We start from the raw sequence: 19,978 nt of genomic DNA, 5'->3' as shown, positions 1-19,978 counted from the left end.
GGTATCACTGTATATATATATTTAAATTGCCTTCCTTTCACTTGCTAATGTACATCTTGAACCTTGCAGTTAACTTGTACTATTTTTACTTTTACTTTTATTTTTAACTTACTGTAACTAAAGCACCTTCCCATGTTCAAATTGCCCACTGGCACCAATAAAGTTGATCATCATTGTCATAACCCAGTCAAATGTGTGGGGACATGCACCAGTTGTTCAAAGTAGAACTAAGAACTAAGAAGGGAGAAGGAACGAAGAAGATATATATGTATCGAAGAGGACTTCATTTATTAGTCGATAGTGATATTGCACGAGGGACATCTTAATGTCTTATGTCCTCACTTTCCCGTGACCTGACTGCCGTACTTATGTCTTTCTTAAAACTAGTAGCTGGAAAAGTTCGTAGAGTCAAGAGTGACAAGAGGCTAAAGAAAGACATGTCAGGCAAATCAGTTACAAAACATTGTGCATGTTCCAAATCTCAATTGTCTGATTCTCCACCAGCAAGTCAGCCATACAACATCACCTTTCCACCACTGGCAGAAAACAATTAAGGTGACGGTCACTCTCAACAAGTGTCATCATGACAAGCGAAGGTCACAAATATAGTGATTCTGCAACTGATTTTGAAACCAATTTCCATTCCTATTATGTTTGTGTATTTTTGGTTTGTTTTTTAGTAAAGGTCTTTGAGTCCACCTTAAATGGTGGGAAAAGGCTATTGCCCTATACAAATAAACTTTATTATTATGTCGCAGTCGCTTACTCGACAAATACAAATCTCTCTCTCACACAGACACTGCTGCTGATATACGCTTGTGATTTATGGCTACTAATGCGATAGTCTAGACATAGAGGTCCTTGGCCATTGCGAAGATAATGCAGCGTGTGTCTGACAGACCACTCACCCTCGCCTACTGCTGGCGCTTTGTGATTACGCCCCCTTACGCTTCCACCAAGGGCATTTAATCACGTGATCTACAGCGCTATCGGAGCAGCACGAACTCGTACACGGGTCCATGGGAGCAGCGAAAGGTTCCTTCCACCCCTTACAAGCCTGCTGTACAGATAAAAGCGACGGTAGAGGTAGTTGCATGCTGTTTCAGTTACACTTGGTGACTGATCTCGGCTATACATGTACCGACACGTCTAAAGCATAGTTCAAAGGTCATAGGTACAAGGTAACTCAAGTCTGACACCCGCAGCGGCATGGTATAGATGAAAGTACCCTTTTGGTGTTCGCATTTATTCAAAAATTATAGCTACCAGTTTGGAAACGATCTCCATCGAGCATTTCTTAGCCGTGCCACGACAGGAAAAATGCGCTTTGTACAGTTCGAGTGGAGCGGAAGGAAAGGTGTTGGAGTTGAGGTGGAGGATGGAGGCGATGTTGTGGATGTGACAGAGGCAGACCCAAGCGTGCCTCACAACATGAGGGACTTCATCGATGGGGGCCATCGAAATCTCCTAGCCGCGCAAAAGTGAGGTTATATCTACAAAATAAACGTTGCATAAATAGAGTGAAAAAAATGATTTAGTTAAACTGCTTTTAGCGCGCAAGCACCAAATTTCACACTTTAGACACAACATTTTTTATTTTTTATTCTAACATGTTTTATTTTCATACTAAGGCAGTAAAACTAATCGCGTGATACAGGCTGCAATACTTTAAAAAGAGGAGCTGTTGATTACTGTCTCTTAACAATTGTTTTTGTTTAGCATCTAGCATAGACCGATGAAAGTAGACGAAAGCTGGTTTTCATTGTAGCTACTGTCTTTTCCCAGCTGTCAAGGGCAGTGGACTTTCCATAGAGCCTGATGACTTGCACAAATGTTTAGATCACTTTTATTTTGTGCATTGAATAGGTCAATATTTAGGTGACAGAACATTCATTCACACAATTTTTAAAAAGTTGCACTTGGTGATAAAATGCTGGAACAAAGTCATTGGTTGGGTGGAACACCACGCCATGAGCCTCGCCTACCTGGCCTAATTATAACTGATGCAAAAAAAAACAAAACAAAAACCAACCTATCTCCTGGTTCATTAATGGCAAACAACTCCATACCACACTCCTCTATTATGGTGTTATGGCGCCTCATAAGTAACCTTTTCTTATCAAAATGCTAATAACCAAGAAAGCTAATCTGTTCTTTTTTCATTTTCAACATCTATTTGAGAGCTGTTTTATCTTCAATTCAATAACAGTGATATTAATATGTCTAATAGAAATTTCAAGAATAATTTGTCCTGCCTGTCACCAGTGCAGTTAACAGCGGTCATTTTGTGCTGAAGCGGGAAAAAGTGAAGATCATTGCACCCATTACCAACCCAGAAAAGTTGCTGTGCATTGGAATGAATTATATTGATCACTGCAAAGAGCAGGACTGCCCCATTCCAGAAGAACCAGTAGTCTTCAGCAAATTTAACAGTGCCATCATTGGACCAACAGATGATTTAATTTATCCTGAGGAAACAAAGGTTAGTTGTTGCTGGAACTGATGGTGAATTGTTTCGCATATTAGCTATGGAAACCCATACTTCTAAAGCTGACAGTTATAAGTGTTCCTAAATGTATTGTTTGAATTGCTTTAATCATTATTAAGATCACCCAATGTTCAATTTAAACATTATAATCACTTATTGTAGTTTACATAGATAAATGAGTATTGAACAGGTATCTACAAGTTGGACAGGTAACCCATGTAATTATCTACATCTATCTTTGAACTTTTAACATTTTCAGAAGCTGGAATGAGCACAAATATAAAACCTTACCATTTGTAGTAAGCCATTTATTAACATTTTTCTCCAACACATGTTGTTCAGTAGAATTACAGTACACAATGCTACAGGTCAGAACTACGCTGCACAATAAATACAGATATACTATAGTGACAGGCAATTCACTTTGCACTGCTACACAGCACTATACTTACCATAGTAAAACTATCACTTGAGCTATTTCCATTACAGCATACATCACATATCATGTCATAAAAATTGTTACTTTTCAAGCAGCATGAAGTGAGTTTATAGATCACTTTCTGTGAGACAGTAAAACAAATGCACAGTATTACTGTAGGGGTGCTGGTAGTGGTTATTTTTTGGCGCTTGAAAATAAAACTGTTTATGTAAAAGTAATGCAGTTCTGAGGTACAGAAATTCATATGCAAACTTGTATTTTTCAAGTTTGCTGTATTGAAAAAATTATGCCCTTTACAGTCATGAAATAAGAATGTCCATCAGCAACTGTTAGTAAAAAAAAATTTTTTTTAGTTTAAAGAAATTCTCTCTCGCAACTTGTACATTAGAAATACTTTAGTCAATAAGTAAAGCATGCGTTTTGACCCTGTAAACAACTATTGTTTCAGCAACTTGACTGGGAGGTAGAGCTTGCTGTTGTGATTGGGAAAACAGCAAAAAATGTTCCAGTAAGCATACTAATTTCTAGTGATTATTTATTAACATTGGCAAATTGGAATTAGCCTTTTTATTAATATTTCCTTAAAGGGAATCAGATTTTATCAACTGATCATATAGATTGGTACTTTGTAATAAAAGGTGATATTGTATCTTTAAAGTTTCATGTTTCTTTGGTTGGTTAGATGTTTTTGGTTAGAATAGTGTTCTACATGTAGGTCAGTGTATATTTACTTGCAGGTTACAGCAGTTTTACTTGTATAAATGTATAATATACGCATATAATGAATAGAAGGTCACACACACGCACACATTATGATCAGTAAATGTTACCTTGGTGGACTTCTTTCCTGGCAGCATTTCTCTGATGGAGAAAAGTATAATAGATGTAGAGAGAGAAAAAAGAAGAATGGAGATAGTGTGGTTGATCTGCAGTCATGTACCATGATCCATATGAATAACATTTGAACATTGTAGAAGAAAAGTTTGATACAAAACCCAATTCACTTTGAATATGTGTACACTAGGTTCCATAAATTGTGAACCCTGTGAGAGCTTTTTGTTTAATGTTTTAAAGAAAATGTGTGATCTTACAGATGTACAATAAGCACCATTTGAAAATCATATTGATTAGTTTGCTTTAATGTCATTGAATAAGACGTGAATGGGACGTGAGGATAATCTATTTAATAGAACTCTTTTCAACAGGTGGAAAAGGCAATGGACTATGTTTTTGGCTTTATGGTTGCTCATGATGTCAGTGCAAGAGACTGGCAGTTCAAGAATGGAGGGCAGTTCCTGTTAGGCAAAACTATGGATGGTTTCTGTCCTTTGGGGCCTGCTATTGTTATGAAGGAAGACCTAAGGGGTGTGTAGGATTTTTGCATTCAATTTTAATGACAATTATAAATTCTTGCTTGTCTTTTTGTCATATCTTGAATTGGCTTTGTTGAGAGAAGCTTGTTTCTTGTTTCATCTTGTTCTGCAGAAGAGCTCAACAGTCATCTGGTCTTAGTTGGTTTCAGGTTTTTTTTCCTAAATTCTAATGAGTGCGAAAGTTTGTTTCTTTTATTTTGTCACAATTTTACAGTAAGGAATTGAAGTCACAATTTCCAGGCTACACCTTGTCTGCTACAGAAAGAATTCATACAATTCAAAAATAAAGAGATTTCTTAAATTTCACTATACAGTTACAATTGTTTTCAAAGTTTTGATTTATGTTGCCATATGTCATCTAAAGAAAAATAGCACACTTCTCCCTTCGTTATACCCTTGGAGTAAAGGATTACCTCCCATTTATGAATCATCATTAATACCAACAGTTTTACTTGCATTTAAATAGAAATACGTTTGGAAAAGTATTGTCAAAAGATGATGTACTGCTGTGGGTTTAAGTGCTAAAGTGGCAGCAACTGGAAAAAATAACAGTGATATTACAATGAAACTGCTAAAACCATTGTATGATGTTTTTTGTTCTTAGTGTTTTGAATAAAATTTGTGTTCAGACATGAATGGATTTCAGCCTTATCTTGAATAATTCAGATATTGCTTTAGTTTACATTTTTCATTTATTCTTAATTATCTTCTGCTATTTATTATATCCCAATTTCATGATAACCAGATTTGTGTTGCTAAATATCATTTTTGTATACTGAGCAAAGCAATCTGTTCAGATCCTCATAATCTGAAGATGTGGACACGAGTAAATGGTATTGTGAAACAAGACAGCAGTACAAACCAGCTTGTTTTCAAAACACCTGAACTTATCACCTTTCTCTCCAGGTAATATTGTAATGTTATTTAATCACTCTTTATTGTTAAGAGAACTTAAGACTGGTTAAAGCAAGCAGAATACATAGATATGGGTAGATTGGTATACAATTTATTACATGATGGCCACCATTGTTGTATTCTTCTTAAACAAATTTAGATTTCTTATAATGTCCATATTGGAATAAGAGATGTTAGTGACCTCTTTTGATCTTTGAAGAATAATGATAATATATCTATCAAAAGCATTTAGCTATAGGATATTAGGGTCATAGATCTATGTCTAAAGTAGCAATTTATTTAAAGCATATATGCATATATCTGCCTAATCTGATTATCAAAAGGAATCCTATTTGATACACGTTTAGCAGCAGGAAAAATGTACGCAGTTTTTACTGGGATCAGAATGTACCCTTTGCAGGTTTATGACCCTTAAGCCAGGAGATGTCATCCTGACAGGTACACCTCCTGGTGTTGGTGTCTTTCGTAAGCCCCCAGAATTTTTGAAAGTAAGTATCCTTTGCACTTTAACTTTTGTTTAATTTTTTTGGTATTGTTGCTTTCAATCATGCATATAAATTGGTGTATAATATGCTGAGGCTGAAGATTACACAGGCTTGCAAGGTGAAGTTCAAGCTAACTTTCCCATGGTATGTTGTAGTTAATGCTCTTGTTAATGACGCAGAACTGAGATATCCTTGTCAGGTTTAGAGATTATGATAAAAGAAACCCAGATTACTTATTTGCATTTCAAGCAATGAAATGGCTCATTGACTGAAATGTAGCCAAAGTTGTGTGATAAGCAGTTGCATATTCCCTTATCATACTGGAACATACTGTAATAATCACATAACAATCATAAAAAGCACTATCATTGTCAGCAGAAAGAAAGCTATAGAAGACATATGCTTTACTGCTTAGAAAAGCTAAAGATCTGTGTGATGTTTCTCGTATAAAGACATTAATAATGTTAATTACTGTCTTGTGTTGCAGAGAGGGGATATAGTAGAGGTGGAAATTGAAGACATAGGCACATTGCGGAATAAAGTTGTTTGAGGTGCAAGCATTTTGTACTATACAATGTTCTCAGTTCATTATTTTTTTATTACATTAATTCTGCATCTGTTTGATATCTTAACATGATGGTTAGTGTATCATAATAGAACACTCCTCGTGTTCTAATCTGGTGCAGAGTAGATGAGGATCATTTAGAATTTATGCATTTTTAAAGATGATAACCTTTTGCAATGTATTTTTTTTATCCTAGCCCTCTGTATTAACATTTACAGATTTTATAATGATTTTACATGAACTGCTTAGAATGCAGAGAGACATTTCTACCTTATGCAAGGAGCTATATGAATAGCATTGTGCATGCAAAAATGTGATCTTAAAGACTGTAGGAGGCTGTGCCTTTACACAAATCCTTAAATGTTTTTTTGTTCTCATCAATAGGATAAAAAATAGCTTGGTGTAATATACCATTTCGCCTAATGCCTGCTGGTGCACTTTTTTAAAAACTTTTTGTGCTACTTATTTTCTCCATAACCTAAGCCTTAAGATAAATCTGGTGAAAAAGAATTGGTTGTTTACATTACACCCTGGGTGTATTATGCCTGGAGTAAACATGTCATAAAAGATTGCTGTTGCCATGGTGAGAACCCACTGTTGTAAAAATAATTTGATACTAGTAAATTTTATAGTAGCACTTTATCACTTGTAGCACTTTCCTTTTGTCTGTTGATGCTAAAGAAAAAATGTTACCAAAAAATTCTTCAAAACCTCTACAATCCAAAATATTTCATCATATTTATTCCTGCACTTATTTGTTATCTATAAAAACAAATTTGTAAACTTTTGCACTTCTCTTTTTAATTTTTCTTGTCACGTTTTGAAATAAATGTTGTAGATCTGTAAATTGGTTTTACAGATTTTTCAGGTTAGTGTATGGAAGGGCATTCTTGTGATTATTATTATTTAAACAAAAGGGCTCTTGCTGGCTGGTGCTACTTCTGATACTTGTTGATGTTGACCAGAGTGATGAACTCCTGGCTGAAAAAAATTTCACTTAAACAGGGTACCCTTTTGATTCACATTGTTCCGTATTTGTCTTGTATGCACACACACTCCTCCTCCCTTGAGGGTTCCAGTCAAGTGCCAGCCTGGCAATGGTATCAGCTGGTATGCGCAGGGTGTGTCCTATCCAGCCCCATTAGAGCTTTTTGATGTCTTGGTTAGTGGCATTCTGGTTGGTTCTTTTTCACAGGCTGCTGCTGGAGATTTTTTCAGGCCATCTTATTCCCAGAATATGGTGTAGGCATTGGTTGATAAAGGTCTGGAGCTTGTTGTTGATGGTGTTTGTTACCATGTTTCAGAATCATACAGTAGGACTGCTTTCACATTAGTGTTAAAGATGCGGATCTTCACAGTGAAAGCATGTTACAGCTTTTGATGTCGTCATCTGCTCCACCATCCTTGTTGACAATGCTCCCCAGATACATGAAGCGATCTGTTTCCAGGATGTTCTCTCCTTCAAGTTGGATTGGGAGTTCCTGCTTTTTGTTGATTCTCATCACTTCAGTCTTCTTTCTTTTGACCTTTAAGCCAGTCTTCTCTGCTTCCTCTGTTAGCTAACTCAGTTTGGTTTTTGCATTCTGCTGCTGATGTAATGTCATCTGCCAATGATTGTAATATGTGTCAGCAGTTTGATGAAAGACAAGCAGAATAGCTGTTTTTAGTTCGTTTTAAGGATTTGGAATAAGGCACACTTCATCACTTGGTCTGCACAGAGTGTATGATCTATCTTGGTGGTGATGTTGTGCGTTATAAGTTGACATTATTATTATTATCTGGTCTTTCAACAAAAATGAGTTTCACATGCAATGATTTGTTTTTGCTGTCAAAACCAGTTGTGCATAATGCAAATTTTAAAGGAAGTCTATTTATGGAAAAAGGCTGCATTGTTTGATAAAGTTGTTGATAAAGCAATTTTTTCAGATAATTTTTTTTTTAATTACAGAATACTATTTCCATAAACTTGAGACAGTAACTCCTCTCTCTGTAAAAGAAAAAGTTTTAAACGACACCATGTATGCAGGAGAACAAAGCCAACCTCATGAGAACAGTAATAATTCTACATACATTTTTCCACCTCTTCCTGCCGTTGGTAGTTTTTGAAAGATAAGCTTTTACAAATCAGTTTCACCTTCAAATTCATGCATAAGAGTTAATGCTCATGTATAAAAAAATATTTTCTAAAAACTAAATACCATACAGTGAACTAATGTCATTGTTGATTGTATTCATAGCATGCTACATACATGCATGCATTTGCCTATAATGCTATACCTCTTAAAAGATGTGGATGTGTGCCTTTATTGTATTTTACGCATTTATCATATTACCCAGATATTTCTTTAGTATGTGACCAGGTTAATCGTTTTTTTGTATTTGGGGCACAAATGTCTAAATCTGGTTAGTCGTACTGTACAATAATGTGGGCACGTGCCATATTGTGTTGCAGGTGCAACATTTCATTATGATTTGACATGTTTTGAAAATATTTACCTTTTTTCCCCAACCACGTCTTTGGTTAAAATCTAAATGTATGCATCCCTGTTTCATGTTATTGTAATGATACCATTGTTATTATAATAAACTAAATTCTTCCTCCACAAGTCATTTGCACCTATGTATTAATGTTTATTATACAAATGTGATGAAAGTATCAAAGAGGTGTAATGGTACAAAAATGTGTCATGACCTACCTGTAAATGTTCTCATTGCACATGCTCTCATAAGCTAGAAAAGTTCCATAGTATACAATCAACCATCAGCAAGAAACAATGCTATTCATCGTTTATTTTATTAAGCAAAGATCCCAGCACCAGGCATTTATTTTTATAGTTCTCAAGAGTTTTTGCAATATGTCTCTGTATGGATAAATATACAAGCAACATATATTATATCTTATCAAGTACAAGGCCTGTGACATTTAAGTTGAAGAGAAACTTGTAATAATAAATTATGGATAGGTGTACCATTGTGCATGTGTATAATCATGAAAGATCAAGGAAATGTGTTTATTCATGGACAAAATAGTAATAATAACAGCTGGTACAACACATCATCCCTCACAGTGGAAGCTTTGAGTACAGTCCAATGATAAAAATTGCAAGAACGTGTGAAAAATTTATTAAAAATGTATAAATAAATGATCATGGGAAACTTTGCAAGAACATGAAGTGTGCAGGAAAAAGAAAAAGCATGGTGGAAGAGGGAGTTGGTAAGTGATAGGGGGAATGTAACAGTCAGCACTTTGGTGTGTTCATTCGGATATCCCAGCCTCCCCTACTGTTCCCATATGGGTCGCGAATGTTTTAAAATGTTCTGAACTGATGTAATTTTGAAAAAAAAACCCCACAAAAAAATCGAAAATGCAGATATGTCCCTCCCTGGAGAAATCTTAATGATTTTTTTTTTGAGTATTGCCCAGCGAAAGTGTGCGCTCTTGCACGTTGTGATATGGAAAGCACTCAGCAAGAATGTTGTTAGTATTCTTACCTGGCCACTTCGAAAAGGCGAAAAGTTGACAATTACTCGGCTTGTGGGACACACGGGTTAACAGTACAACACCAGTCAGATATTATGTGTGCTGTTACATGGAGCCGAAAAGCTGAACACATACTCAGTTCACTTTCCTGGAAAATGTGTATCTGGTGCGAAACTGAAAGTGGACTTTGCATCTGTAGTACAGAAGCCAGACATCTGTGGCACACCTAACACGAGGTCTTCATGGCTGTTCGAAATCGAAACCAGATGAATCCTCTCTGTGACACAACTGATCGAAATCAAATAATTCATGTTTTGTACGAAATTCAAACCGAATTATGTATGTCTGGTGCCATAACTGACCACACTATGCATGACTGCGGTACTGAAGTGAAATCACAGAATCCATGTTTGATCCGAAACACAAACCCCAGATCATGGACTCTGATACGAAATGTATATCTGCTGTAAAACTGACAGAAATTTATACAAGCTCCAGTAAGAAACAGAAGTCAGACATCTGTGAAACCAGTGGAAAGCTAAATAATCAGGTGTAGTTGGAAATTGAAACCAGATTGAATCATCTGTGGAACGTATAATCAAAATCAAATAATTCATTTCTGGCACGAAATTTCAAATCATGCGGACTTCTGGTACTACACACTGACCACAGATTATGGTTCACTGGTTCTAGAAATCAGAGTATCCACATCTGATACGAAATAAAAGCCAACTTATGGATGGCTGTTTCGAAACTTTAAATCAGATTATGGATGTCTGATACGAAATTAAGCCAGATTTTCTCTGTTATGAAACAAACCAGTTTCTGGTACAAAACTCAAACAGTTTATGGTCCTAAGCGAAAAACCAGACATCTGTGAAACTAATTGAAACGAAATCATGTCTGGTTGAAAATCGAAACCAGATTAATCATCTGTAGAACCAATCGAAAGTAAAATGCCATGTGGTACGAAATTCAAACCAGATTTCTGGTACTACACACTGACCACTGATTATGCACCACTGGTTCTAGAAATCAGAGTATCTACATCTGGTTTTCTGTTACGAAACTTTGAACCAGCTTATGGACGTCTGTTAGGAAACAAACCAGTTTCTAGTAGAAAGCTCAAACCAGGTTATGGTCCTAAACGAAAATCATATCTGGTAGAAAAGAACTAGATAACGGATGTCTGATAAACTGAAACCGGACTGTTTATTTCTTGCCGAAAACATAATTATATCATCCATTTCTAACTTGAAGCGCAAACCAGATTGTTATGTCTGCCATAAAACTAATACCACATTAAACTCACCAAGAAAACGTAACAGCATGTATATACGTCTCGCTATGGTATCTTTCCTTCTTTCTGTCTTCTTCTTAATTTGTTTTGTCAGTCACTTTAATGAGAGAGAAAGTGTGTGTGTGTTTTCGTGAGGGCCGGTCTTGTCCCAGGAAAACTGTGGAGGTATTTGATCTACATTGGTAGACTCGAATGGCACGGTTATTAAAAAATAATACAGCAAAAGAACTGAAGGACAATAAAAACTATAGTACAAACGAAGCGTATACAGAATTTTCTATATCATGTTCAACAATGAACAGCACAGCAAAATAAACTTTAGTTCCACTTTCTCGAGAGGCAAACACACACCTTGACCGTAACCTTCAAAGCCGATATATCCACCCCAGCGCCTGCAAATTTTCTTAAATACTAATTTAATCCAAGAGTCGCAGGCGCGACATCTTAGGTCTGGTCAGGGATTAGCTTCACACTCGCACAGGAGTTTGAGGGTCGATCTTAAAAGTTACCATGTGTTTTAAGTCCCGGTATTGCTGGGTCTCCATCAGCCAGCGTTTCAGTCTGCCGTCAGTGTCCGGCGAACTGTCCAGCATCACCTTGCCCACATCGTCCTTGCCCACTGCAGCCTCTCCAGCAGCTGTTACCTGTCGCTGAGCTCGCCTCCGCCGCAGTATCTCTCGCTCCAGTCGGCGCTGCTGCAAAGCGTTGTGCAAGTTTAGGTTGTGAAGGGTCAACGCCACTGGTTGATGGACACCTCCTCCGTCAAGTCCTTGGCTCAGGTCTTCTTCCAACACGTAGGTGCAAACCAGAGGCGCTGGGGTGCAGAAATGTCTTTTGTTGGATTCTGGTGAAAAAAAATTTTTTTTGAGACACTAGGATGGTGGTGGTTATTACAATAATAGCTGAGGTATGAGAGTTTTACTCGGATGTGACAATTGAGAGGATTCAGCAAGCTCCATTAATCTGCATTTAAAGGATCTTTCCTGTTTGCCATCTTTCTTTGTTCTCTTTCTCTCTTGAAGTTTGTGAGAGTATACGTTAATCATTTCTGCATTAAATTCACCACTACCACAGCCACCACCCCGCGATCTACTCTCCTTATCATTTGTCTATCACTTCTGTTTCAGAGACTTCAAAATTTTGAGATTAAGGTTATTTTGAGCTTTGGGGATTCTGACAGCCCTTACAGTTTCCGAGTTGTCGCTAGACCCGCTGTTACAATCGCGGTCTTCCATCGAAGTTTCCATTGCCTTTCTGGTCCTGCTGCACTTGAACGGCGTGGGCTGTCTGACGACCCTGGCAGGAGCTTGAGATTCTTGAGGAGGTGGTGCTGGACCAGCAGCGGTGATTATACAATCATCCTCAGTCGGACAGTCCATCACAAACCTTGCGCATAAATAACAAAACATTAATCGATGTTCAGTTTCCAATGCACAAAACTATTACTTTATGATGTGTGGTACAGAAAATATTCCTTGGTTGTTGTAAAAACACCAAGAGTATTACAAGATAAGTTTGGACCAACATTTGTATACGTTTACTGATTTAGTTATATTGTAGATATATGTTATTAATACTATTGTCTCTTGTAAACTTATTGTATTTTTTTCTTGATTATTCCGCATATCATGGTTGTGTAGATTCGACTGAGTGTGTTAGTGTGTTTTGGCAACAGGTCCGTTACAGGGATTCATCTTGTTGCAACGTCACATCCGATCAGTCCCGTCAGTCTTTTACACACAAACGACCATCGCAACATAATTACTGACACATAACATAGTTAATCACGCAGCTATTGACACATTATGTAGTTAATGACACATTTGATAGTTACTGAGACATACCACGTACAGCACTGACAGATCTGTCACGTAAAGGCCACGTAGTTAATGAGTGATCACGTAGTTAATGAAGTGATCATGTATTAAAGGTGAAGGGCAAATCTTAACAATGTTTGAGTCGTCACGTACTTGTTGTGGTTCATCCTCAGACGCCGCTTGTACATCTCTATAGAAGCTGAGCGCCGCTGGTAGTCAGAGCGCTGGGCAGAGTCGCTATGGACTGGTTGCCTTGACGACGGATGGCGCTTCCCCGCACACTTCTTCCCTCGTCTGCAGCAGGACGTGAACGGCCCCTGCTGGCATCTGTCAAACCATAGTCACGTGTGTTGTGTAAATTGTAAATAACCTACATCACAGTGGCGTATGAACCAGGATGGGGTTGGAGGGGGAAGCTACCCTCTCAGGAAGATACAGAGGAGGCAAGAATGTGAACGTCGTTCACTGATAGCATAAAGTTCCCTCTCCCCCCTACAAAAAAATCGAGCATCTTTCTACGCCACTGCATCTTCAAAATTTGTGTAGTTTTCGCATACTTAGTTGAAATGGGTTTGTTTGTGTACACTGATCTTTGCAAGAAAATAAATAAATGTTACCCATCGACTGGTTGTGTGCGTAATCGTCTGTGTGGAACCTCACTGTCCTGTCGGGGTGTGGCCCATGGGCTTCTTGGTCCTGACATGTGCGCAGGTGCTTGCTGGGTTCTTGTGCAGAATCAGATGGCACGGACGTATTGAAGACCCTTGTCCGGGCTGATCGCTGGAATGGTGAAAGAGTTCTGATGAGCATCCTGGAATAATGTTTGCCAGCTGCGGAAGCCTGTTTTGTCAAATATGGCTGCTCCTGTCTGTGGCTTCTTTCTGTTACAGTAGGGACGTTCTCTATGTTGTGCTGAATGACCACAATGCGCGACGGACCCTTCATTGAACTGATCCTTCTCTCCTGTCCAGTTACTACTTTTCTTGCCCGCCTTTCTCCTTTCTTTGCAAAAGACTTTGTAAAATCCTCAGTTGCAGCAAGGTCAGGTAGAGCTGCTGCTGCTGCTGTCATAGCAAGGTGTGTTTCATTATGGTCATCATCTTCAGACCCCAGCAGTCGAGGAGGATGCGGCAGTAGAGAAGAATGACGCAGTGTCATTGGTGTTGGCGTGTTCGTACTCAGCTCACTCAGCACGACGCGCTCACGTCCTTGCTGCCAAGGTGCCTCATGAGACTCGTCAACAAGCCCCCTATCTCGCCGCTTGACCCCAGACGCCCTCACACGCCCTCGCGACAACAGAGAACTCGCGACGCTTTTCTTCAGGTCGATGATCACCTCTGCGATATTTTCGTTGCCATGGTTATAGCTTATATCCATTGCGTTGCACGCGTCTTTGGACCTTTGAGGAGCTCCTTGTCTTGTCGTTGATTCCACTAAGCTTCTTGGCACCAGGTCTCTCCTCTTTGCCTCTCACCAGCTGCACAACCATCTGCCGCAGATTCTCTGACCTCCGAGCTCCAGTGAACCGCTTTCTGGGGTCACCCACCGCACTCGGACGGCGCTGAGGCTCAGGAGAGACTGGGGGCTGTGGCGCCCTGGCACCTAAGCGTATCATGACGGGTATCCGGCTAGAATTGTAAACAAATAAATTAAATATGCTAGATATACAATAATTTAATAATAATTATGATAAGTAGCATATTTGTATAGCGCCTTTTTCCAAAATCAGCCACACTCAAGGCGCTTTACACATAATCATGCAAGCACATCATATTAATTTATACATATAATAATATAATATTAATTAACACATCATATTAATAGAAGTAGAAAAATGTTATTGCTAGGTGCCATGGAATAGTATATAGACAGCTACTTAGATTATATCCTGCAGATGTCAGAAACACACTGTGAGGATGTTTGCTGAACCAAAGACACGACACACTCATGATATATACACAATCCTGACTCAATGTTGTTGACACCATCTTGCCTTCTGGACTCAAGTCGTTAGATTGTTAGAAGATCGGAGGTTCTGCCCTCGCCACCATGACGGACTGTCGGGTATGTCGCGAGCGCTGCTCTCACATTCCTACGCTTGACTAACGACCGAGGTAGACAAGGTTCACCAAGCTCTCAGCCGTTGCGCTCGGAAACAGATCGAGTTCACCGCTTTGAAGGAGTTGTGTACCTGGCTAAGTGGATAACGATCAAGTGGTGACAGGTTTTCGTTCGTTTATTCTATATGTTTCGTAGACATTTGTTTTTTAAAATTCTTTTTAAACTCTCAACACTCACAGATCATCAACAAAATCACACAATCTGTTCCTCCTTGCATATGTGTGAACCTGTACGTTTGCGATGTTGTACACAATGTGTGAAAACCGGTGGCGATGTTATCACAGCATGTGAGATAATATGTTGGCGTTCTTCGTTTACGCGTTTATAATCGCTTTCTTGGCATTGTCGATGTACAAGATCCCACTTGAGTTTTGTTGGCTGTAATTTCTTGTGAAAGTAAGCAATGATTGATAAAAATCAAACTACTTTCCTTATATATATAGTGTTCACCCCTAGTTTCACACACACACACACTTCAAACGCATAACTTGTTGCCTTCGATGTCACAAAGGCGGCGAGTATTTCCCTAGACACAGACTCCTGTAGTAGCGAGAGAACAAAGACTGTGGTCAGTGATGTCTCTACTCTTCTCTCAACTATCACACACCTCTTGCTGCATCTCAATCACGTACAAAGTAGAATATGAAAGTGTGCGTTTGTCAGTCAGTGATTGAGGGATATGTATGTGTCCGTGAGTGTGTGCGCGCTCTTGTAGTCTTCGTATAAGCAGTGGATTCTGGTTATACTGCCCATGGCCGCCTGATTCATCTGCACACAATTTCCTAAGAAGTAACCGAAGGGAGGAGAACAGGTTAAAAGAGACTCATAAAGCAAAACTTGCAAAAGATTTCTATATTTTCATGGAATCGACTATTTAATTAAAATGTATTACAACAACAACAACAACGACGACGACGACGACGACGACGACGACGACGACGACGACGACGACGACAGGAGCAGCAGCAAGAAAAACAAAAACCAACAAAAAATGGAACTGGCTCACCTAAAACTCTGATCGCAATCATCCAAAGTTCATGGCAGCCTCGGCTTGTTGTTCCAGACCAGAATGACTCGGTCTGCATGTGGCAGTTACAGGTATAGAGCGATCGGATATCACCGCCTCTCCTCGCATTCAATAGTCAATTATCTGTAAGCGTGAAGTCTGTGAAGAGTCCTGGCACTCGCTCAAGAGCTGTAAACAAAGAAGACTGTGCGGCACTGTCAGACCACAGACTTCTGAGTGGAATTATGGACATGTGCGTGTGTATGTATCTACGTCCGCGATATCAGTTCCAGCTCTGCTGGTCCATATCTTTATACTGAATCATCAAACTTTTTTTTAATGGGTGCCGGCTACTTTAATCAATTACTGGTGTGTGTTCATAAGGACACGTGCAAATGCCTAACTCATTTTCAATCTCTCTTTCGCTCGCTCTTCAGCAGAAACCTTTGTATATCTGCTTTTCTTCTATCAAACCAGAACGTCTTCTGTTGTTACATCAAGTTCACTTTTTAAAAATGTCTTAATGGTTTTTAGTGTCTCTTTGCTGTTGTTTTTTGCGCCGTTACTATTCTTCTGACTTGTTCTTTCTATGCCTGCACTATGACACTTTGTACCTCTACACCACTTCCTCCACTAACGGTTTTGTCTTCGTCGTGACCTTCTTGTTTGCAGTTCTTCGTTCTACAGGGTTAATTGTTCTCCACTTCTCTGAAACTTTCCTTTTTCTGACTTTTTAATCTTCCTTTTTCTCCGCTCTCCAGACCACGTACTCCCACGACTGAACTCGTGATGTTTGGCGCCATTCTGCGTCCTGCTTCATGAATTTATTAATTTTATAAACTGCTATGATATTAATTTTTGTAAACTGCTATAGGGCTCATTAATTTTGTTAGCTGCTATGGTGTTCTCTAATGTTTCATCGGTGCTGCAACTGACACCATCGTACATGTACTCTTCTCTTCATTGTTCCATACCCATCAAAAAAAAAAAAAAAAAAAAAAAGAAAAATCAGACCACAGCTTCCAGTATAATGCTCAAACTTGTCTCCACCTCACCTTGACTTGTAAGCTATGTTGTTGTCTCCGTGTCTGTTGGTATGATTTATGTGTACCTAATAATTATAAGGACCGAATACATAGAAGACGATGAGGGGAAAAAAAAACATGCGTTGGCCGGGAGTCGAACCCGGGTCGACTGCTTGGAAGGCAGCCATGCTGACCGTTACACCACCGACGCACTTACGAGCTAAGCTGAATTTTATATATATATATACATTTCAAACCAGAATTTTTTTAACTCGTCGTTTTCATGTTTGCGTACTTTTGGTATTCTTGTAAAGTAAGATATGCTGTTTCTTATTTTTCAAACAGATGCAAACATTTAAGTTTGAAATCTGATTTCCAAGTAAAATTGTTTTCAGAAGCACAGTGGTGTCTATACCTGCCTGCTGAGAGATCTTACATAGCAGCAGATGCGTACCTGACGTAAAATAAGTAAGAATTTACATATCCCTGAGTATTTCAAGCTTGATTTATAGAGGTTTAAAGTCTAGGAATGGGAATATTCACCTTTGGAAAGGTTCTACTGTTATTGGATGAAAGCAGTAAAGAGAGCCTTGGCGATAGTTTACCTGTCAGTATTGTATGCATGAAAATGCAATTAATGTATTAAATGTAATAGACGTGTGAACTCATTTGGGTCTATTTCCGGCTTTAGCAGAACAGTTCAGTGGCGTAGGAAGATGTTGGGCTTTGGGGGGGGGCAAACTCCCTGCTGACAGTGAACGGCGTTCGCACTCGCACATTACGTAAAAAAGGATGGGGGGGGGGTAGAGCACGCACGTACACAGTGGTAGCATCACAACACGCTGCTTTATTGTTTAAAAGGCAAAGCAGCATTAAACAAGAAAAAACAAATTAAAGAATGACTCCCGGCTAACGCATTCACAAGAAAATGTGATAAACGTTATAATCATATAAATATATTAATCAAGGTTGCAAGTCAGTGTGCCAAAAAAACTGTGTCCTCGGTGATTTCTATTAATGAACTCCATTGCAATCTCGTCCAGATTAAGCAGATCAACCCTCTCTTTAAATACATGCATAATGAGACAGTTATCAAGCGCGTTTGTGTCATGGAACTTCTCAGGTATGTTTTGTTCGTTTTAAGGCAGAAAAACTGCGTTCTGCAGTGCCGTGGTAACTGGGATAGTAGATACAGTTTCAAAAGCTTATCGATCTCGCTTAACATCTTTCTCACTAAACCCTTCGGCCAAGAGCAATCCCCCGTCTCCCATGTTACCTACTGGTCAGCTCTTCCAGTACCTCTGTTACAAAATACACTACCGAACATTATACTTAAAAAAGAAAACACCAAACCCCCGTGACAGCAACGATCAACATTCCAGCTCTGCACATATACACCAGCGCGCACACACCTATGCACACATGCGCGCATGCACAGGCCACGCAGTCACACTCGGTCACACACCGTGGGTGGGGGATGTTTTATGTTGGTCAAACGAAAACCGCCAAAGAAAAGGCGTCGCATTATGGGGGAGGGAGACGACACTCGATGTACCGATGTACTGTCCGGCTGCTTTCTTCACTCAGGCTTCAACACAGCCTGCAATTAGCATGGCAAACAAGACCAACGGACTGTCCCCGATCTGATCGTCAGAGGTGTTAGAGCCTCACTTGCCTCAGGCCCGCTTTTGTGACCGTGATGACCGTCTCCTCTCTACGTTCCCCTACCTTTCTTCAGTTCTTTGCTCTTTGTGAGGAATTACGTCTCAAATATTGGGGGGGCAAAAGGATATTCCTGCCCCCCCTGTATTTTCCTTGGGGGGGCGGCTGCCCCCGCTGCCCCCCTGGTTCCTACGCCACTGCAGTTTGATCATGAACGTACGTCCATGGTTTGATTGCTCGCCTCTGAACACTTGTTAGGTTTCAAAAAAGAACATATTACAACCCAAGTGTGCGACCCCGACGAGATTCGAACTCGCAATCTTCTGATCCGAAGTCAGACGCCTTATCCATTAGGCCACGGGGCCAACTTATTAGAACGTGGCTACAGGGAAAGAGATTACTGAGACGGACCTAAAATACTTTCATAAGCTTGATTCGTGGAGAGGTTGTAAGACTTATATATTCTGTTATCGGATTGCGTTTCCACTCAATATCCAGTGTCTGCAACTTGAATACCTTACCGTGTACTTATACTCGATACTAATTAAATTCTGCAACTTGACGCCCAGACCTGGCAGACGCTCAAAACCTGACTGTCCTGTCTCAATGCCACCTTTTGATGCAAATGCATGAACCGTAAAACATGTCTGATCATTTAATTGTAGGCATAGTAAGGATCTAGGATGTGCTGAAATGTAGTAGTCGGATTTATGTACGAGAAGTACGGCAACATTAAATAGTTGTAGCTGACTGTATATATATATATAGAGCTAACAGCAACTAAACCTCTAGTAAAACCTCCCACAAAACAATTAAGGCGCTAACATATATATATATAACTATGTTTACTTTAAACCGCTCAAACTTTACTATCTCTAATGTGTCTGCACTTTAGAAAACTGCATGTAGAGTGCTTTCTTACGATTATTTCCCAATCAGCTTTCAAAATTTTCTAGGAAATTATGACAATTAAGTTAAACAACAAACCAGACAAATTATCTTTAATGTTGTGTTACTGTTTTAATTTAAATTCACACTCTTGTTTTATAAATATCGCCAAATCCTTCAACTGGGACATTTTGTGTACGGTGACCGAGTTCACTTTCAAGAACAGCATTAAACGGGCACGCAAGAAACACAAATTTACAAATGGAATTCGACTCTTTAATTCTTCTTGTGTAGTACACTGCATGGTTTATTAACCGTGAGTTAAAGTGTGTCATACATCAACGACAGTTAAAATCCCATTAGTGTGATGAAGTCAGCCTTGCATATAAACTTCATACATTTCTGCTGTCTGG

General features: G+C 39.1%; 1 protein-coding gene, 1 long non-coding RNA gene and 2 other non-coding genes across 5 annotated transcripts; 1 reads left to right on the top strand and 3 right to left on the bottom strand.

The window, feature by feature from the left end:
* The first annotated feature begins 957 nt into the window (after positions 1 to 957).
* LOC112564407 (fumarylacetoacetate hydrolase domain-containing protein 2-like) lies at positions 958 to 7,858 on the top strand. The gene is made up of 7 exons (XM_025239196.1): positions 958 to 1,481; positions 2,266 to 2,482; positions 3,376 to 3,435; positions 4,133 to 4,292; positions 5,098 to 5,206; positions 5,616 to 5,703; positions 6,188 to 7,858. Exons 1-7 carry the CDS (start codon positions 1,219 to 1,221, stop codon positions 6,248 to 6,250), a joined length of 960 nt encoding a protein of 319 aa, XP_025094981.1. The 5' UTR covers positions 958 to 1,218; the 3' UTR covers positions 6,251 to 7,858.
* A 1,185-nt stretch (positions 7,859 to 9,043) lies between these two features.
* On the bottom strand, positions 9,044 to 17,429 carry LOC112564408. Of its 2 annotated transcripts, XR_003099208.1 has the most exons (6): positions 15,991 to 17,429; positions 14,740 to 15,766; positions 13,481 to 14,491; positions 13,017 to 13,190; positions 12,234 to 12,432; positions 9,044 to 11,890 (listed from the first exon to the last, which is right to left on the bottom strand). It is a non-coding gene; the product is annotated as an uncharacterized LOC112564408 (long non-coding RNA). The 2 variants fall into 2 exon arrangements; XR_003099207.1 differs by lacking the exon at positions 14,740 to 15,766 and having other exon boundaries at positions 15,991 to 16,252.
* Trnag-ucc lies at positions 17,155 to 17,226 on the bottom strand. Its single transcript has one exon. It is a non-coding gene; the product is annotated as a tRNA-Gly (tRNA).
* A 1,540-nt stretch (positions 17,430 to 18,969) lies between the features above and the next one.
* Positions 18,970 to 19,042, bottom strand: Trnar-ucg. The gene has a single exon. It is a non-coding gene; the product is annotated as a tRNA-Arg (tRNA).
* Positions 19,043 to 19,978: the final 936 nt, after the last annotated feature.

The sequence above is a fragment of the Pomacea canaliculata genome, linkage group LG5 (genome assembly GCF_003073045.1).
Source record: "Pomacea canaliculata isolate SZHN2017 linkage group LG5, ASM307304v1, whole genome shotgun sequence".
NCBI lineage: Eukaryota > Metazoa > Mollusca > Gastropoda > Architaenioglossa > Ampullariidae > Pomacea > Pomacea canaliculata.
Note: the sequence above shows the minus strand (reverse complement) of the source record. Positions and strands in the feature narration are given on the sequence as shown.